At 52.0% G+C, this 20,362-nt stretch overlaps 2 protein-coding genes across 4 annotated transcripts in view; both read left to right on the forward strand.

The window, feature by feature from the left end:
* ILRUN (inflammation and lipid regulator with UBA-like and NBR1-like domains) overlaps positions 1-4,423 on the forward strand; it is a 112,629-nt gene extending 108,206 nt beyond the window's left edge. For 2 of the 3 annotated variants that reach the window (XM_055263833.2, XM_055263835.2), the window contains one exon: positions 1,119-4,423. In XM_055263833.2, coding sequence (XP_055119808.1) covers positions 1,119-1,154 — 36 coding nt within the window. In that variant the 3' untranslated portion in view covers positions 1,155-4,423. The remainder of the gene's footprint in view (positions 1-1,118) is intronic. The other variant, XR_008654245.2, reaches the window with a different exon arrangement.
* Positions 4,424-9,900: 5,477 nt separating this feature from the next.
* On the forward strand, positions 9,901-18,584 carry LOC129473494 (interferon-induced transmembrane protein 3-like). The gene has a single exon (XM_055264033.2). The coding sequence runs from the start codon at positions 15,429-15,431 to the stop codon at positions 15,693-15,695; it is 267 nt and encodes an 88-aa protein (XP_055120008.2). The 5' UTR covers positions 9,901-15,428; the 3' UTR covers positions 15,696-18,584.
* Positions 18,585-20,362: the final 1,778 nt, after the last annotated feature.

Below are 20,362 nucleotides of genomic sequence, written 5' to 3' on the forward strand. Positions count from 1 at the left end.
GTCAGGAGATTGAGACCATCCTGGCTAACACGATGAAACCCCGTCTCTACTAAAATTAGCCAGGCGTGTTGGCGGGCGCCTGTAGTCCCAGCTACTGGGGAGGCTGAGGCAGGAGAATGGCATGAACCCGGGAGGCGGAGCTTGCAGTGAACTGAGATCGCGCCACTGCACTCCAGCCTGGGCGACAGAGCGAAACACCATCTCCAAAAAAAAAAAAAAAAAAAATTGAGACAGGATTTCACTCTGTTGCCCAGCCTGGAGTGGTGCAGTGGCGTAATCATGGCTTATTGCAGCTTCGACCTTCCAGGTTCAAGTGATCTTCCCACCTCAGCCTCCCAAGTAGCTGGAACCATAGACGTGTGCCACCATGCCTGGCTAATTTTTTTAAAAAAATTTTATAGGGATGGGTTCTGACTATGTTGTCCAGGCTAGTCTCGAGCTCCTGGGGTCAAGTGATCCTCCTGCCTTGGCCTTATGAGGTCCTGGGATTACAGGCGTGAGCCACCGCACTTGGCCTAACCACATACATAACCTTGAACAAGTCTTATTCTCTGCAGTAAAATGGGTGTCAGTGAAATAGGTGTTATAATACTCACCTGGCTTTTAGGGAAGAGGTGAGGATTAAAGGCAATGTAGGATAAGCCCCTAGTACTGTGCCTGGGACCTAGGTGCTAAGTAAATAGTTGCTATTTCTGTGTTTTTGCTGATATATGTGTCGTTAGCTAGCAGTAGCCTTACATCTGAAGTTAAGGTGCATAGAATGGCATATAAGGATCTTTAGCAGAGTGGTTGAGACATTTTTGTCAAGAAGGAAATAGGAAAGCTTTGTGGCCTGGGTGGAGGAAGGTTGGCATTGACTGATCTACCATCTGAAAGATGGGGGAGTTATCTCTCTACCCTCCCCTCTCTTTGGATGATGTGATTCAGTGAAAAACTTAGCAACTTGAAATGTACTGATCTTTGGCCTGCCGAGGTTTCGTGTGGCAAAGACGCTCAGGCCTTGTCTATGGATTGGGGCTTCGTTGTGACTCACTGGGAACCATAGATCTTGCTCTTGGTTTGGTTGTCAAGTTGCACTGCTATGTGTACCATCACTGACTATCTTCACTCTCTTCCAGGGGCTCCATGGGCCTTACCCCTTCGGCCAGTCTTAAACGGGTGTCAGCAAGAAGAAAAATTAACAAAAGACAGAAGGCCTGACTTTGGGGGGTTAGGGCAAGGGGTTCCTCTGGATTGCAGACCACATCGCACAGACCCCTGGCTCTGACCCCCTCTCATCCCGGAAGAAGAGGAAGAAGCAGAACAGACTAGTTTTGAGTAAACTCAGTATGCATGTGTGAATGCTGAATCACAGGAATGGTGTTGAGGCTACCAAGAAGAAATCCATGCAGCCACTTTGGGTTTTGTTATAGGCATCAGTCTAACAAGTCATTAGGTCACTCGGGAAGGGGGAAAAAGTTTAAAATGGGGGAAAAAAAGCCATCTTTTTAAACAAAAATTATTTTGCCTACAGAAAGGTTGTAGTTTTGAGTACATGTTAATTTTTTTTCCCTCTTTCCCCACTTTTATTTTTTTAAATAAGGGATAACATATTCTTTATAGAATAGTGCTTGCTCTGGAAGAGATTCAGGTGAAAAATTGGCGTGGCATATTTGAGGACTCTGCGGATCAGTGCTACAGGAGTACATCTGCCGTGCCACATGACTCCAGAAGTCTCTGACCCCATTTGTTTTTAATGGCATCAGCCAATGAGTTATCACCCTTTTCCTCCTCTTTTCTCTTTAATCTTCTGTTGATTTACACCTTTGACATTTGTATTTGTCAACCCTGTGGCTTGTTAGCATCAGAACCTCTCTGAAGACCAAACTTCCCTGTGTGGCCAGCAGAGGAAGCCTTGAGGATAGATCTCGGGTGACGTGGGATTTTCTAAGCCTGAGAGGTGTCCTTCTGCACACCGTTGTAACAATTAAAATTGCTTTTCTTCCATGTTTTTCTTGGCAGAGAGAAATGCCATCATGCTTACTGCTCTTTTGGATTCTTCATGCAGTGGCTTCCCATTTGCTGTGGGAACAGTGCCTCTGTGTTGGTTATATGTATGCACCACGTGTGCACACACGGGTGTTGGTGCAACTCGCCAGCAGGTGTGCAGCAGGCAAGCTTGAAGGTGGCCCATGCTTCTCTGTTGTCACACAACTCCTTTCCCTGTTTCTCTTCAGTTGTCCTCTGTGATATTTTCACAGCCTGTTAGTGGAGGCTGATCTGTAGAGGTATGAAAATACAGCCCCAAAGGGGGAATTTGTCATGGGGAAGGGCCAGCCACTGACTACTTGATCTTGGAGACCACATTTAGATGGAAATGAGAGGACCTCCACAGCCCCGCCTCCCTGCCAGGATGCTAGGTTATTGGCTGGGAGGTGGGCAAGTGGCAGCCCAGCTGAAGCAAGAGGCTGATTGGCTGGCTGCTCACTCAGGCAGGTGGCCCCCCTGGCATCCTGTAGATTCTGAGCAGGTTGAGATGTGGATATCTCCATGGGAAGCTTGAACCAGGCTAGAACAGCTGTCTGCCAAAGATACAAGAATATGCAAAGTCCCTCTTCTCACCCCCCTCCTTCCCTCAAGTCTTAGTTGGTTTGAGAGCCAGGGATATGGATCCAGGGTGCTGTTGCAGGGTCACCTGCCTGTTACCACACCCCCATCCAGCTGGGTGGTGGGTGAGGGTGTGAGACAGGCAGGGAGACCAGGTGATGAGTGGCTGCAAGGAGTGTGGGTGAGGGTCTGCCTGCCTGTTTCTGTCTGGGTGTCTGAGTTCCAAAAGATGTGTGTTGTTTGTTCCTCCTCATCCTCTTCTGAGACTTGTTTTTTTAGAGCTTGATTGTGGGAGAAAAGCTTGTGTGAAATTCCCTCTTCACCTCCCCACCCCCCAAAAAATAAAAGGGGTCATAAACTTTATTCCACTGGAGAAGCCCAGGGGGTGGGTGGAGCCAGCCTACTGAGAAGCGTGGTGCAGCTGGGTCTGGGACTTCACTAGAGCTTGCTCTGGAGCACCTATTTTCTGTGCACATGGGAGTGCTCCACTCCCTAGCAGAGCAGAGGGAAGTCTCTGCCAGGTGCCCACACCATAGGCCTCAGGATGGCTTTTTGTCTGAGGGCCTCATTAGGCCCAGACTGCTGCTGCTGGTACCAGTCTCCTGAGACACTGCCTCCCTGGAGCCCATGCATGCCCAGCTGTTCTTACTGCTTAGTAGCCTTGAAGCAGCACATCTCCACTGTCCCTGGCAGGATTGTGGGAGGCTTCACAGCCCCTGCTTTCCTGACTTCCTCATCTGCCCAACACTGGGTGCCCCTTCCCAGTTTCCCAGCGGGGGCTTCATGGGCCACCATCAGTGGGTCTGGGCCTGCCAGAGTCGTCTTGCTCTTCCTCTTGCTTCTAGGCAACCACACTTGGCAAGTTAAATGTCCCAAGCACCTTGTCTCCCTTCCCAAGAACAAACCATTTCTGTGCACATCCTTGGAGGCGAGGTGAGCTCCTTGCAGAGGGCCAGAGTAAGTGCAAGTCATGGAGTGCAGGCAGAGGGGTCCATGGCTTCCCCAGCCCAGGGAGGGTATCAGTATCATTCATTCTCTCTCCCCTCACTGGTATGGGTTCAGAGCAATGCCTAGAGCCCCTCTCTGCTCCCCTGCCTAGTGGGGTGGTAGTGGCTACCTCTCAGCCCCAATAGTCCCTGCTCCTCTTAGAATTTTCACCAAGTGGCAGGCCACCTCTGGACAGGACCACCTGCATCTGGCACCCAGGAGGTGAGGCAGACACCATGGTTAGGTGATAGGGTCTGAACCCAGTTGGGGAGACAGAGGGGTTCAGACTTGGGAAGAATCTGTCAGTGTGCATGGAGTGAGGTGTGTGTGTGTGGATGGATGTGCACGTGTGCATGCGTTTTTTCTTTTTGCCATGAGGACAGTTGAATTTGGGGCATTTTTCTACAAGAAGCAGTCAGCCTTCTCTCCCCCATAAGGACTGGCTGTAACCTTAAGCCCATCAAAGTTACTTCCAGCCTGGAGAGAACCTCACCAAACAGCTGGTGTGGCTTGAGGGTGGCCATGGTGGGAAATGGGCATGAGAATAAATACCTCCCCAAATTCAATCTGAGCCCAGCAGGAGAGGTTGGTAGGGTTGCCAGGGCTCAGAAGTGCAAGCTGATTACTCACCCCACCCCGCCTTGCCGCACCTTTCCTTTGTTTCTTTGGGTGAATGCAGGAGCAGCAGTGGCTGCCCTTCCCACCTGGACAGTGGTGTGTGTAGAAAGCCAGCTGAATGTTTACGGTGGGGCCTCATGGTGCCTAGGAGGAGATAAAGATGAGGAGGTTTTTCCTTATTGTATAAATGAATATTTGTATGATTAAATTAACACACACACCAAAAAAAAAAGCTGCTTTCATGTGTGTTGGTGAGTTTTATTGCACCCTCAAGCCTCCTGTAAACTTGTGTGGCCCCATAATGGCTCTGTGATGTGTACTGTTTGGTCTCTGAGCCTTTCTCTTTTGCAGATGGGAAAACTGAGACCCTGAGGTTCATTATATGTTTGGGAAATTAGTCCTGGGTTTATAATGAGATCTCCTGCCCTTTCTGGTGCCCAGTGACCAGGAAGGTAAGGAAACTGCCTCCAAATGACCTGTATCTCCAGCACAAAGAAATACCAGCCAAGTTAGCTGATCAGCCAGCAAGCATTGTTTGGTTCCCTGCCCCAAGGGCCTGAATGCAAGACTCTTCTTTCTCAGGGAGCAGCCTGATACAGAGCCCAGAGTGAAAGAGCCTGGGAGACTGGCCCAGAGACCCCTGGGATGAGTGCCCTCACCCGTGACAGTGTACCTGCATCCTGCTTCCTTCCAGGTGCCCACAGCTGTTTGTTCTCTGCAGGGGAGCCCACCCCCCACTTCACCTGGGTCTTCTGGCAGCTTCAGACCCACTCCTAGGCCTTCCCCAACACCCCCACTGCTGAACAGTTATTTGCTTGGCAGAATCTGTTTGTCTTTGGGGCTGTAACCTGTCAAGGAGTCACCAGGCCCTGGGAGAAAGGAGCTAGTTTGATGGTAGCTCCTGGCCTGAGCCATTCCCACGGGGGCTGGGTGACAGGGAGGGGGCTCTCAGCTGAGTCTGGGAGATGGCAGGGAAGCAATTGCAGTGGTCCGGGCCCAGCCCTTCTGGCAAAGCAAACAGGCACTGTCAAGTCTCCTCTGTGCCTCAGCTCAGGTTGTATCTGGATGCTTCCCACCCTGTTCCTGAGAAGGCCCCTCCCTCAGGCCCTTCTCACGCAGGTTCCTGAGCAGGCCACCTGCTTGCTGTGACCTAGCCATTTCCCCGACATCACCTGGTGCCCAGCCCTGTCTGGTTGCCAAGAGAACAGGCATTGAGGGCACTCATGGCAGCCCCAGATTTCGGAAATGGGGAAGGAACAGGCAAGACTGCTTAGAGATAGGAGAGAATATATGTGAGTTTGGTGGTCAAGGGTGTTCAGAGAATGGATTCTGGCCAGTGAGCATGACTGACTGAAGATGTATTAGTATAGAAACCAGAACCTGAAACTTAAAAAATACATATATATATGTATCCTTTTTAGCCCTTAGTTCTGAGACACTGTGATCTGGGGAAATGCTTTCCAATCTTCAACGTGTGCAAATGCGGATTCTGATTTAACAGGTCTTAGGGAAGGGAGCAAGATGCTGCATTTCTAGCAAGCTCCTATGGATGCTGCTGGTCCTCCAACCTCAGGGAGGTCCAACCCTCACCCCACCCCCTAGAATCCACCCTGCCTGTGGGACGCTAGCCAGGGGTGTGTTGGCCAGGCCAACTAGGACTTGAAGGAGCCAAAGTCATCGGGAACAGTATTGTTTAAAATGTGGGCAGTGGTTCCCCAGCATTTCCCAGGGTTGATTCAGGCTGTGATTTTTGGCTTAACCACGATTTCTGGTGTGCTGCCCTTCTGTCACAAACAACAAATGTCTGAATATCCACTGTAATTGTGGCAATATTGCCTGACCATTATTGGCCAATTCCTATTCAACAATGTATTTATATGAATCACCTCATTTAATCCACAGCCATCCAGATGAGGCAATCAAGAGCAGATAAGCCTGGTGCCCAGTTTGTGAGCAACTAACACCTCTAAGTGTCTGGAGTCCTTACAAGTGGCAGTAAAGCTGCTTTGGGGAGCATGGAGTAGGAGACCTTAACTTAGTCCAAGGGTGTCTGGGAGACTTCTCTGAGGAAATGACACTGAAGCTGAGACCTGAAGAATAGGAGGATGGGACAGGGCTGGAGGAAACAGCCTGCAGGAAGATGGGAGAGGGCAGTGTACTGGAGAGGCTGAAAGGAGATCAGTGCCTCAGAGAATAGGGGCTTCCCAGTTATTGCCCCAGCCCGGCCTGGGAGAGCTCTGCCACCCTTGCCTCTTGGCACTTTGTTAATTCATTCATTTATTGAACATCATTTATGTGCTAGGCACTATTCCAGGTGCTTGGGATATAGCAGTAACCAAAAAAGAAAAACCCCTGCCATCATGGAGCTGTGTTCTAGTTGTAGTAGACAGACAAGGAACACAAATGTAGTGTGTCAGGACGTGACAGGTACTATGGAGAAAAAGGATAGGAGTTCTGATAAGGAAGAGAGGATAACTATTTCATACAGGACAGTCAGGGAAGCCTTAACTAACACGCAGAGACTAAGCCTTGTGAATACCTGGAGTAGGAACGAACCTCCAGGCAGAGCGCAGCAGGTGCAGAGGTCCTGGGTAGGGACAGGAGATGAGGTCAGAGCGCTGAAGAGGTCAGATTGTGTGGGGCCTTGAGGTGACTGAAGTGGCCTTGGCTTTCACCCTGGGTGAGATGGGAGCCATTGCAGGTTTGTGAGCAGAGGGAGGAGCACATCTGGAATCCCCCTAGCTGCCATGTTGAGGATAAACTGTAGAGGAAAGGGTAGATGCAGATGAACTAGTAAGGTTGTTCCTGGGGAGTGACAGCGAAGGATGTGAGCAGTGGTTGGATCCTCATTACCTTCTGAAAGTGGAGCCAACAGTATTTGCTGATGGATTAGATGTAGAAGATGAGCAGAGAGAGAAACAACCCCTGAGATTTGGGCTCAAGCAACTAAGATCTACTTACTAGATTGACAAGTTACTGTTAGCTAAGAGGCAGGACCACATGGACATGGGGAGCAGACTTGAGGGGAGAAATCAGGAATTCTTTTTGGACTTGTTCAGTGTGTGATGCTCAGCAGGCATCCAAGAAATGGGCCAGGCTGGCAGCGTGGATATACAAGGCTGCAGCTCAGGGGCGAGGTGGGGGAGTCCTCAGAGGGAGATGGAATTTAAAGCCTCAGCACTGGTTATCAAAGGAGTGAAACGTTGGACCTTATCTGTTGCTCCCTCAAAGCCTACTTTTTGCCCCAACTCCTTCTGCAAGGATCTCTGACCAGGAAGACCCCTCCTCAGACTCAGAGCTCTGTTGGCTGCAGTTGACTTCTCTTCTGTCCTTTTCCTTAGACTCTTGTGCCCCCACCCACTCCCTGCTGGTCACAGCAGACGGTTATGGAGTAGATGAGAGAATGGATGGTGTCCAGGCCAGGGGTGACACCGCCCAGGAACCAGGCTGCAAGCGCATGGAGGAGTGGAACCAGAGCCCCAGTAGGGCCTAGTTTAATTCCTGTGGTCCTTCCTCCCAAGCTCCAGTCTGGGGCTCTGGAGCCAAATCCTAGAAATTCCTCCTGCTGGGCTGTGAGGGAGAAGCCTGAGAAAAGAGGAGGACTGTGTCTGCCTTGGGGCCTAAGGAGAGAAGCCCTGCAGGGGCCATGTTCACCTGCACCAAGCCCCAGCCCTGGTCAACAATCAAGACACCCTGAATCCCTGATGGGCTGGGGTGCCACAGTTCAGTGCCTCTGAGCAGCCAAGGCATCCTCCTCTGCACCCTATTCCCACCTCAGTCATGGGGCAGTGGGACACAGCAAGAGCCAAGGAGGAATTTCAGTCGAGCTGTGAGGAAATCCTTGTCTCAGGCTATGGCTGCCCTGAGCCACGTTGTGGGAGCATGAGTGGTCCTTGGGGTGCTAGGAACATGGCTGCCTCAGCTGGTGGGGGGGGGGTGGGGGGGTGGTGGTGTTTATGGCCAGCAGAGGGCGCCATGGGGCCCAGACCTCACCTGAAAAGGATGAACACTGCCCTGGCCTGGCCTGCCCTGCAAGGGTTTCCCAAATTCCCACTCCTCAAGGACAAGTGTTGCCTCTGCCCTCCACCCAGGTGGGTGAGCTTCAGTTTGAATCTAGGCTCTGCTGCTTACCAGCCATGTGACTGTGGTCAGTTTACGTAGGCTTCAGAACCTCAATGTCCTAATCTGTAAAATGAGGATAGTTTCTACCCCAGAAGTATCATAAGAATTAAAACCATCATATAAATGTTTAGCATCATATACCTGGTACATGGTAAGTATCCAGTATGGGGTGACCATTGTTATATTATGACCTGCCAGAGATGTCAAGGCCTGGGCCCCCAAAGAGAGGGGACTGGGACACTGGGCATTTGGGAGGCAGAATCAAAAAAATCTGTAGCCTGTTCAGGGGTCTCTCTCCGGACCACAGATCTTATCTGAGGCAGACCCTTGCTTTATGAATATTTCTTGGTTTGGGGTGGGAGTTGGGATACAGGGATGCAGGAAAGGAGCATCCTGGAAGAGGGTCGAGGAGATCTGATACACTTTTAAGGACAGGAAGCTGCACTCAGCAACGGCATGCAGTGGGCTGTCAATACACTCTTGCTGAATGAAGAAGAGACTGGGGGCCTGCCTTCTGCAGTACTGGCCTGATTTCTGGAGGTGGACACTGCCCACCCCAGCTCAAACGGCTCAGCTCAGACCCTAGATAGTGTCAGGGGGCTCCTGGAGAGGGGTGGGGGGTCACAGATGCACCTGTGGGTAAAAATGATAGCCCAACCGGGTGTGGTGACTCACGCCTGTAATCCCAGCACTTTGGGAGGCTGAGGCAGGTGGATCATGAGGTCAGGAGATCGGGACCATCCTGGCTAACATGGTGAAACCCCGTCTCTACTAAAGAAAATACAAAAAATTAGCTGGGCATGGTGGCAGGGGCTTGTAGTACCAACTACTCGGGAGGCTGAGGCAGGAGAATGGCGTGAACCTGGGAGGCGGAGGTTGCAGTCAGCCAAGAGTGTGCCACTGCACTCTAGCCTGGGCGACAGAGCAAGACTCCGTCTCAAAAAAAAAAACAAACCCAAAAACCTATGCCTGAGAACTGCTTTGACCACTGTGGTTTACCACTTCTGAGAGTGGAGTACAGGGGCCAACACATCTGCATCCAGGTGTCCACAAGGACCTCTGTAAGTACCAGGGCCAGGAATGGAGGCCAGGGCCACAGGTGGGCACCATCAACATGATATTTGCTGGTGTCGAATAGCACCCAGACCTTCCAAACACCTCCAGCTCTTGATTTCATGTTGTTTCCTTCCGTTTTTGTTTTTGAGACAGGGTCTTTCTCTGTCACCCTGGAGTACAGTGGCATGAAACAGCTCAAACAGCTCACTGCAGCCTCGCCTGGCTCAAGCAATCCTCCCACATCAGTCTCCCAAGTAACTGGGACCACAGGCACACTCCACTACGCCCATTTAAAAAAATTTTTTTTTTTTTTTTTTTTTTGAGATGAAGTCTTGCTCTTTCACCCAGGCTGGAGTGCAGTGGCGCGATCTCGGCTCACTGCAGGCTCCGCCCCCTGGGGTTCACGCCATTCTCCTGCCTCAGCCTCCTGCGTAGCTGGGACTACAGGCGCCCGCCACCTTGCCCGGCTAATTTTTTGTATTTTTAGCGGAGACAGGGTTTCACCGTGTTAGCCAGGATGATCTCGATCTCCTGACCTCGTGATCCGCCTGCCTCGGCCTCCCAAAGTGCTGGGATTACAGGTGTGAGCCACCGCGCCCAGCCCATTTAAAAATTAAAAAAAAAATTTTTAAATTTTTTGTGGAGACGGGATCTCACTATGTTGACCAGGCTAGTATTGAATTCCTTGCTTGAGGTGATCCTCCCGCCTCGGCCTCCCAAAACACTGGGATTACAGTGTGCCAATACGCCCAGCCTTCTTCACTTTTCCTCCTGCTTTCTCCCACCTCTCTCCCACACCTTTCAGCTTCCTGATAGTTGAGCACACTCTAACCATGGGCCCATGGCCATGGAGATGAAGGCTTGGGGTTGGGGGTGCCCGCAGAGAGGTGGTGGGTTCGGGGGAGTTTTCAGGGTGCGTTGGGAGGGAACCTCTATGTGTGCCGAACCCCTGCTGGGCCCCGTGATGTACGTCATCCAGGGCTGATGAAGACACATGTCCCTGATGGCGAGGCAGGACCTAGGAGATGGGAAAAGTGAGCACCAATAGGGAATCCAGGTAGGCTAAGGGTCCTGTGAGTGAGCCCCACAGCAAATACGCCAGGCAGGAGGGTCTGGGAGAGCCAGGCCTTGCTCCAGTGCTTTGGGATAGTACATTTGCCATTCAGAGCATCCCCAAAGATGAGACAGCATTACCTTCCCCAGAGTCCCACAGTCTATGTGGACCACTCCTAGCCCAGGCTTTCTCCACAACACCTGAGCCAGCAGGGAGAGCCAAGTCACTGCAGGGGGGAGAACATCAGTGACTGGTTGGGAAACAGGAACCGACTCCAGCTGGCTCCCATCCCCAGCCTGGGCAGCTAGGGTCCAGTGGGGTCCAATCATAGTGGTAGTGGTTGGGCCTGAGGGGAAGCAACCTTGGCTCTCAGGACTGGTTTGCATGGAGCAGAGGGTAATTTGCATCTTTGAGAAGTTGCAGCTGTGGGAAGGGAGGGGGAGCTGGGAAGCTTTATCCAGGCCTTCAGTCTCCTGCTTCCTTCTGGGTGAGGGAGAGGCGGGGAGCACACCCTGCTGCTAGCCAGCCCCTACTTTACTTCATGTAAGGAGCACAGCTGGGTCCCAGAGCCACTGGCTTGAGATTCAGGCTCTGTCTTGTGTAGAACATGCGGTTTCAGAGCACAGAAGCCTCCACATACCTGCACATGCACACAGCCATTCACAAGCATGTAATCCAGCATACCTGTGCAGTTCTGTGCACTGTTCACATGGGGACATAGGCACATGCAATACATGTGCATCCACATACTGACACCCAGGTGTGCAGTCATTACCGTCACCTTAGTTCATACGCAGACACATCACACCCACAGGGTCACATAATCTTACACCAACCACATAGAAGCTCACACATTCACACATGGACACATTCACACTGTATAGTCATTTTAAAACTGTTTTTCCGTAAGTCAGGCATAGTTTACATTCTTTCTATTCCATCTTCACAACCTCCAGAAGTAAGAATTAATTTTTCCTTGTTATTGAAGTATAATTTATATACAGTAAAGAACACAACTTACAGGCTCAGCTTGATGACTTCTCCCCTATGCATGCCCTGCATAACCATTGCCCAGGTCAAGATCTAGAGCATGCCCAGAGCCCCAGCAGCTCCTGAGTGTGCCCTCCTGGTCAACAGCTCACGCAAGCGGAGCTGTTATTCTGATAAGGTAAGTGCCATGGTTATTCTCATTTATTAGGTTAGAAAAACTGATGCTCAGCCCCGCAGTCACCCACTAAGTACTTGGCCAGCCTGAAGCTCTCTAACTCCAGACCACTACATAACATAAATATCCAGTAACATACGTGTGTACATCTCACAGTAATAGAGGGCCATGATCACAAAGGCTTGGAAAAGCAGCTTTTGTTTTTTCTACAAAGAAAGCAGCAGAGAAAATTTAAGCTTTGTAGAGTGTTGCGAACCTTGGAATCAAAACACAGGTTGCATTCTGTGATATGAAACAGCACATCACAAAGCATTTTCACACAAGGCTTGTTTCTAGTTTTTAGAGCGAGATATTCGATTTTTCCTTATAGGCCTCACTCCTGAGCAAAGATGACTTGCTAGTTCCTCTCTAAGCAGATTTTCTTTTAGAATTCATAGCTACTTTTGAGTATTTGACAATGAATAGACACCTAACAGCAGCACATATTTTGTCAACCATGCCCTTCTGAGGGTGCGTATTGGTTCATAAAGGATCAGCAAGGTCTATGAGCTCAGGGTTGCAGCTCCCGTCCTGGGGCAGCGGGTACAGGACACGACAGGCACACAGAGCACAGTGTGTCTACGGGGATGGGTTGTGCGTTCAAGGATGCTTCTGCACTAGAAGAAGCCACTCAAGCATTTTCATTGTGCCCTTCACCTGTGGTAACACTATTGGTGAAGGTTGATACTCATTTATTTGTTCTGTTAATAAACACATATTGTGGACTTAACCTACCTTGTGCCCAGCAGTGCCCTAGGTGCTGGGGATACAGCAGTGAAGCAGACAAAAACAAAAATCCCTACAGCATGGGCTGATGTTCAGTAAAACATATGGTAAATCAGGTGATGAAAGATGATAGGAAGAAACAAGAGAAGATAAGAAAAGGGGAGTTGGGAGTGCAACTTTAATCATTTATTTTACCTTTTTAAAAAATAGAGTCGGGGCTGGTCGTGGTGGCTCACGCCTGTAATCCCAGGACTTTGGGAGGCCGAGGTGGGCAGATCATTTGAGGTCAAGACGTCGAGACCAGCCTGGCCAACATGGTGAAACCCCGTCTTTACTAAAAATACAAAAATCAGCTCATCATGATGGCACGTGCCTGTAATTGCAGCTACTCAGGAGGCTGAGGCAGGAGAATCGCTTGAACCCGGGAGGCGGAGATTGCAGTGAGCCGAGATCGCACCACTGCACTCCAGCCTGGGCATTAGAATGAGACTCCATCTCAAAAAATAATAAAATTAAAAAAATAAAAACAGAGTTGGGGTCTCACTATGTTGGCCAGATTGCTCTTGAACTCTTGGCCTCAAGCAATCCTCCCACCTCGGCTTCCCAAAGTGCTGAGATTACAGGAGTGAGCCACCACATCTGGCTGGGAGTGCAGCTTTAAATGAGAGGTCAGGGAGGTCCTCACTGAGAAGGTGATGTTTGAGGTGGTGTGTGAAGCAGCCGAGGGTAGTGATCATCGTGGATATCTGGGAGAAGAGCATTTCAGCAAGAAGAACAGCCAAAACAAAGCAAAAAAGCAGGTGTCCATTGTATTCAGATGCCAACTATGGATTTTGTACAGATTCTGGCACCTGTCCTGCCTTTAGTGCTGTGTGACTTCGAAGGAGCCACTCACCCTCTCTGGGCCATCTCTTCACCCACATGATATGAGGTTTAGATAAAGAGCTGCCCTGTCCACCTGAGCCCTCTCTGTCCTCGCAGGCCTGTCCTTACCAGCGGGGGAGCCTCCGTAGCCATCCCTCCCCAGAGGTGGGGAGCCACAGACCACCTCTGGTCACAGGGCCTGACAGTTCCACAGCAATGCCTCTGGCCTGGTCACCCTCACCCCAGGGCCGCCACAGCATCAGTCCAGGGCTCTAACCCAAGGATGGCAATAGGGGAAACTCTGGCATGGTTTATGGACATTTAGCATTTTCTTTTTTCTTTTCTTTTTTTTTTTTTTTAGCTGGAGTCTTGCTCTGTCGCCCAGGCTGGAGTGCAGTGGCGTGATCTCAGCTCACTGCAACCTCCGCCTCCTGGGTTCAAGTGATTCTCCTGCCTCAGTCTCCCAAGTAGCTGGGATTACAGGCATGCACCACCACACTCAGCTAATTTTTAGTATTTTTAGCGTTTTGCCATGTTGGCCAGGCTGGTCTTGAACTTCTGACCTCAGGTGATCCACCTGCCTCGGCCTGCCAAAGTGCTGGGATTACAGGTGTGAGCCACCACACCTGGCCAAGCATTTTCAAATATTGGCTGTGTGTACTTGGGAGGATAAGTAACATTACTGGAGATCTGATTGTGCCTCATATGTTCACTCCGTGCTCACATGTGCCTCACATGTTCATCTGCAAATTTATTTTTGAGGGGAATAGTGGATGAGAGCTGAGTCTGGGGTCCCTCCACCCTTCCTGGACACTCAAGTGGGAGGCCTGGGTCATCTCTGGAGGACCTCTCTCCTAAGTACTCCCGACCTCCTCTCAGGGTTGGCTCCATATCTCAGCCACTTCCCTTCCCTTTGTTCACTTTGCTTCTCAGAAGCCTCCCTTAAGGAGAAATAGTCACCTAAGACCATCTTAGCAAAGGAGAGGGCAAAGAAGGAGACACTGACAGACCCTCTTTTTTTTTTTTTTGAGACGGAGTCTCGCTCTGTCACCCAGGCTGGAGTGCAGTGGCGCTATCTCGACTCACTGCCAGCTCCGCCTCCCAGGTTCGTGCCATTCTCCTGCCTTAGCCTCCCGAGTAGCTGGGACTACAGGCACCCGCCAACATGCCCAGCTTTTTGTATTTTTAGTAGAGGCGGAGTTTCCCCGTGTTAGCCAGGATGGTCTCGATCTCCTGACCTCATGATCTACCTGCCTCGGCCTCCCAAAGTGCTGGGATTACAGGCGTGAGCCACTGCGCCCGACCTAACAGACCCTCTTGAGTCACAGGAATTGCATTCAGCTGCAAGTAGCATGGTCCTGAGCAAGAGTGGCTTAGACAAGATAGGGATTTATTTTTCCCTCATTAGATGTGAAGTCTGAGGGTATGTACAGGGCTGGCTTCCATCCTTAAGACAGCTACTGCAGCTCTAGACATCACATCCCCATTCCAGACACAGAAGAAAGACTGAATCAGCCCCCTTTATAAAGAACTGTCTTAGAATCCCCACCTGATGACTTCACGTATATCCTATGGGCCAGAACTTGGCTACTTGTTCCTTCCGTCTACAAGAAATGCTGTCATTATTATATCCATAAAAGGAGGCTGGGTGTGGTGGCTGACACCTGTAATCCTAGCATTTAGGAGGCTGAGGAGGAAGGATTACTGGAATCCAGGAGTTTGAGACCAGCCTGGGCAACATAGCAAGACCTCATCCCTAATAAAAATTTAAAAATTAGCTGGATGGGATGACATACGCTTGTAGTACCAGCTACTCAGGAGGCTGAGGCAGGAGGCTCACTGGAGCCCAGGAGTTAGAGGCTGCAGTGAGCCATGATGGTGCCACTGCCCTCCAGCCTGGGTAATGGAGCAAGACCCCATTTCTAAAAAAATAAATAATTTTTAAAAATAGAAGAAAACAGATACTGGGGAGGCAACTAGCACTCTCTTTCCTATACATGCCCTGTACTCTTCCATCTCTAATCTTAAAAACTGCATGCTGGACAAATGCCAGGAAGAGGAAACTGTTGAGAAAACGAAACTACTGGGGGAAAGGGAGGGCCCACTGAGAACCACCCTAGTAACCCGACCACCACTGGTCTTCGCTGGACACCATGAACCACATTGTCCAAACCTTCTTCTCTCCCATCAACAGCGGCCATCCCCCCAACTATGATGCTCAAGGAGGAGCACGAGGTGGCTGTGCTGAGGGCGCCCCACAGCCCTGCTCCCCCGACGTCCACCATGATCCACAGCCGCAGCGAGACCTCCGTGCCCAACCATGTCGTCTGGTCCCTGTTCAACACCCTCTTCATGAACCCCTGCTGCCTGGGCTTCATAGCATTTGCTTACTCCCTGAAGTCTAGGGACAGGAAGATGGTTGGCGACCTGACTGGGGCCCAGGCCTATGCCTCTACCACCAAGTGCCTGAACATCTGAGCCCTGATTGTGGACATCCTCATGACCATTCTGCTCATCGTCATCCCAGTGTTGATCTTCCAAGCCTATCGATAGATCAGGAGGCATCATCCAGGCAAGGAGTTCTGCCCATGACCTGAATCCCACGTACTCCACCTTCCATTCCTCGCCTTGCCCCCAGAGCTCAGTCCTGTATCAGCCCTTTATCCTCACGCACTTTTCTACAATGGTATTCAATAAAGTGCACGTGTTTCTGGTGGAAAAAAAAACAAAAACTGCATGCTGGCCGGGCGCAGTGGCTCATGCCTGTAATCCCAGCACTTTGGGAGGCTGAGGTGGGTGGATCACCTGAGGTTGGGAGTTCACATCCAGCCTGACCAACATGGAGAAACCCCGTCTCTACTAAAAATACAAAATTAGCCGGGCATGGTGGTGCATGCCTGTAATCCCAGCTACTCCGGAGGATGAGGTAGAATAGCTTGAACCTGGGAGGCGGAGGTTGCAATGAGCTGAGATTGCGCCATTGCACCCCTTTATAAGGAACTGGCGACAGAGCCTGGGCAACAGAGCAAGACTCCGTCTCAAAAAAACAAGCAAAAATAAAACTCATGCTGTTTTCTCCACCTCTGGGGCCCTCTACCCTCACCCCACCCAAGCTAGGTAAGGAGCCTGCAGCTCATTATCTAACCTGCTGGGGTTGCCAGTAACAGAAACTCCCCAGGGTTGCTGAGGTGAAAGGAGGAGGTTGGAGAACTCAGAACACCAACCTATGGTATCCATCAGAGGGGGTTGGAGGGGCGGGGCCTTGCCACGCCCCCACCCTCTCTATTCAGCAGGGACCGGAAGCAGGTGTGGATTCTCTAGGAAGCTGATTTGAGGGGCAGTGCTGCCCACAGCTGGAGACAACAGTGAACTAGCCAGGCCCAGTCCCTGCCCCCAAGGTGCTGACATTCTGATGGGGGGAGAGACAGGCATCGCACAGACCAAACCTAAAGATCGTTTCAGGCTCTTGGTGCCAAGATGAACAGCTTAGCATGAGAGAGAAAGCAGGTGGCTAGGGAGCACCAGGTGCGCAGTCAGCAGCACTCGGGAAATGTGTACTGAAGGTAGCTCTCAGGAAAGGGGCCCGGAAACCCAGGGCTGTAGACCCTCAAGGGGCAGGGGAGGACCCCTCAGATCACAGCTCAGATGGAACACTCCAGATGTCAGGGACTAAGGCCCTCAGCCTGGGACCTGGCCCAAGCCTGGAAAAGGGAGGAGAGATCCCAGGGTGTGGGGGAGTCCTGCCCTAGTACCGGGATTGCTCAGAGGAGCTGCTGGGTCCAGAGACCCAGCAAATGCCAAGGGTCCAGGACTGTGGCCCCCTACACAGTTTTCCCTAGTGGGCTGGGCCCTGGGTGTGCAGTTGAGTGGTAAACTCCAAGATCTACTGGGGAAGGCAGGCAGGGCCCCGCGCACCCCAACATACCGTGCCTGGGACAGGTCCTCCTGGCAGCTGTCTGGGTTTGGAGGGAAACCAGCCCTAAACCCAAACTGATTATGTGGGACGAGCAGCCCTTTCACCACCAGGGCACAGCCGCTATGCCCTGAGCATCCTTCTTGGTGGAGAAAGATGCCCAGGGTGCTGAGGAAGGAAGTACACTTGTCGGCTTCCCGAATTCTCTCCTTCTGCAAGTCCTGCAGCTCCCGACCTTGTCTCTGGACACAGTACCTCTGAGGCCCTTAAGAAGATGGAATGAACTCAGTGTTGAAGGTGTTGATGCTGTTATTATGTATTAATGCCTCACCTGCACAGGCCATGCGTGTTCTCAGGCAGGAGCTCCCTGGAGCTTCACACGGACAGTCTATAGAGAATGTTCATCGCCATCTGACCCTTGAGAAGACTGAGACTCAGAGACAGGAGGTAACTTGCTCAACCCCCTGTCCCTGCCCCGGGAAAGGGGCTGTGGCTGCGGGGGTTGGGGTTGGATCCTGCAGCCAAGGGTCATCGATGTCGGTTGAGGACTTTGTCCTGTGGCAGCAGTGAGTGCTGTGGGGGTATCCTATACATCCCCATGATAAAAACCAGCAGCCCTCTCTCACACCCTCACATCCGTCCCTGGACTACTGTCTATCCTTCTAAGAGTGTGCGCAAATGCAATCTCCACTTTTCTCTCATCTGTCCAGAAGCAGTAGTATATTATCCCCCATTTACAGTACAGGAAACTGAGTGCCAAGGAGGTTGAGACCCTGCTCCAGGTTTCAGGGTGTCTGGGCTAGGTCCTCTGCCCCAGACCTGCCCTTTGCCCCCAGCACCCACGTATGGCAGTGCTGAGAGGTGGGTAGGACATAGGCTCTAATGTCACTTATACCTGGCCTGAGTTCATACCTGCTGGCCAGATATGAACTTGGGCAGTTTGCTGATCTGCTGGGCCTCAGTGTTCTTACCCATGAAATGGAGCTACTTCCTGCTTCACAGGGTCACACTATGCTGGACTCAGGCTCACTGAAGCCCCTGCCCTCCTCTGGGGACCAAGCAACAGCTCGGGGGCGGGGGGGGCAGCTCCGCACTGTGCCTGGTGCCCCCTTCCCTGTCCTGGCCCTGTGCCAGCTAGGCCCGCCCAGGCCTCATCTTCCAGATGGCACCATAAAGCCATCCCCGAACCTGGCCTACCCAGGAACAAACAGCCCCTCCCAGGAGGCCACACCCTGCCAGAGACCACAGCAGCACGTTCCCCTTGAAGGATGCCTCATGCCTGGGGACAGGTGTGAGGGGCAGCAGTTCAGAACGGGCTCCTCCTTTCTGGGAAGGGGGAGGGAAGCCAGTTTGGGCAGGGAGCTGGGAGAGCTGGGAGGTCTTGAGACCTCGGCCACCGTCTCGCCTTTCTCTTCCTCATCCTCCTTCCTCTCTCTTTTTTTTTCTTTTTCTGTCGCCCAGGCTGGGGTGCAGTGGCACGATCTCGGCTCACTGCAAGCTCCGCCTCCCGGGTTCACGCCATTCTCCTGCCTCAGCCTCCCGAGTAGCTGGGACTACAGGCGCCCGCCACCGCACCCGGCTAATTTTTTTGTATTTTTAGTAGAGACGGGGTTTCACCGTGGTCTCGATCTCCTGACCTTGTGATCCGCCCGCCTCGGCCTCCCAAAGTGCTGGGATTACAAGCGTCAGCCACCGCGCCCGGCCTCACCCCAGCTCTTTCAGTTCTCTGGTCCTCCTCCTCTTCTGGAGAGGCAAACTGACCCACTTCCAATCAGCTGTGCGACCTTGGGCAGGTCAGTCTCTCTCAGCTCGAGTTTTTCCCTCTGAAATGGAAATGGGGATAAGCACTTGGCAGCCCCTCCCTTGGCTGGCTGTGAGGGCTGAAAGGATGCTTTGGGAGGCCCCAGCTGAAGGGAGGCCTTCTGTCCTCTCACTGTCTCCCGTTACTGTGTGAGTGAGGGGGCTAATCCTTCCTGGGGTGGGCAAGGGCAGGAAGCCTGGAGAGCCCATATCCCCTCCTCTTGGCTTGCCAGGAACTCACTTGTCCCTTCAGCCAGATACCCTTCACCCTTCTTTTCCGAGGGCCCTGCAGGATGGAGCTTGGGCCTCAGTTTTCCCATCTGTGCAATGGGAACAACGGGGTTGGTGAGGGGGTTGGAGGTGGGCTGGGTACAGTGTCTGCCCCCTGTGCAGTAGGACCTGCAGCAGATCAAAAGCCTGTCCCAGGAGACCTGTGCCTCAGCCTGACCACCCCTGCCCACACCTCAGTCCCAGGGACTCGGGCTTTCTTCTCCCTTTGTGTTCTACTTTCCTCTGGTGTGGAGGGTCTGTCCTGTACAAGTTCCCTCCTGTCTGCTGTTGTTTTCCTTTGTTTCGTGTGGGTTGGGAGAGAGTCGAGCATGTGGTTCTCCACTCTGCTTTTGTGCTGTGCCACCCAAGAGGTAACAGAAACGCCCCCTTGCCTCAGTTTCCTCACCTGTAAAGTGAGGGAGCATCCACCATCTGGGATCGATGTGAGGTTGATGTTCACCTACAGAGAATGGGGCCTCCCAGAAGGCAGGGCTCATGCTCCTTGGAGGAGCCCAGAAAAGCTCGCTGATGGAGCAGTGCAGAGGAGACGGCTGCTGCAACTCAGGATACACTCGCGCAGCCCCATCGTGGGAAAAGGCTGACCCAGGGAAAGACGGCGCTGAGAGGCCCCAGATCCCAGCCAGGTGGAGCAGCTCTGGCGGGTGTGTGGGTGACTGGCAGAGTGAGAGGCAGCCCATTCTGAAACCTCCCTCCGGCTGTGGGGGCTGAAGGACAAGCCAGCCATGGTCTCTACTAGGCCAGGGGGCCGCCTACCCTGGGAGAGGCAGGGGCATGGAGATTTTGGCCCCTCATTCTGCCCACTCACCTGTTCTCTGGGGGCTTTGGCTGCCCATTTACCTTCTCTGGGTCTCAGTTTCCTCATAGGTAAGTGAGAAATGAGACCTCCCTCACAACGGTGTGTGCAGATGAAATGAGACAACGTATGTAAAGAGCCTGTCCAGCCTGCCCGATGTGACAGTGCTGCTGGGGGCAGTGACAGACAGTAGATTGTGAGGGGCAGGTGGGGGCTTTCCCACATTGGGGGGCACCTGTGTGCATGTGCTGGGAGCGCCAACCAGGGACCTAGTGACAGACTAACACATCCTCTTGACCTTTAGAAGACCAGGCTGACACCGAAGAGGGAAAGGAGCTTGAGGTTGCA

The sequence above is a fragment of the Symphalangus syndactylus genome, chromosome 23 (assembly GCF_028878055.3).
Source record: "Symphalangus syndactylus isolate Jambi chromosome 23, NHGRI_mSymSyn1-v2.1_pri, whole genome shotgun sequence".
NCBI lineage: Eukaryota > Metazoa > Chordata > Mammalia > Primates > Hylobatidae > Symphalangus > Symphalangus syndactylus.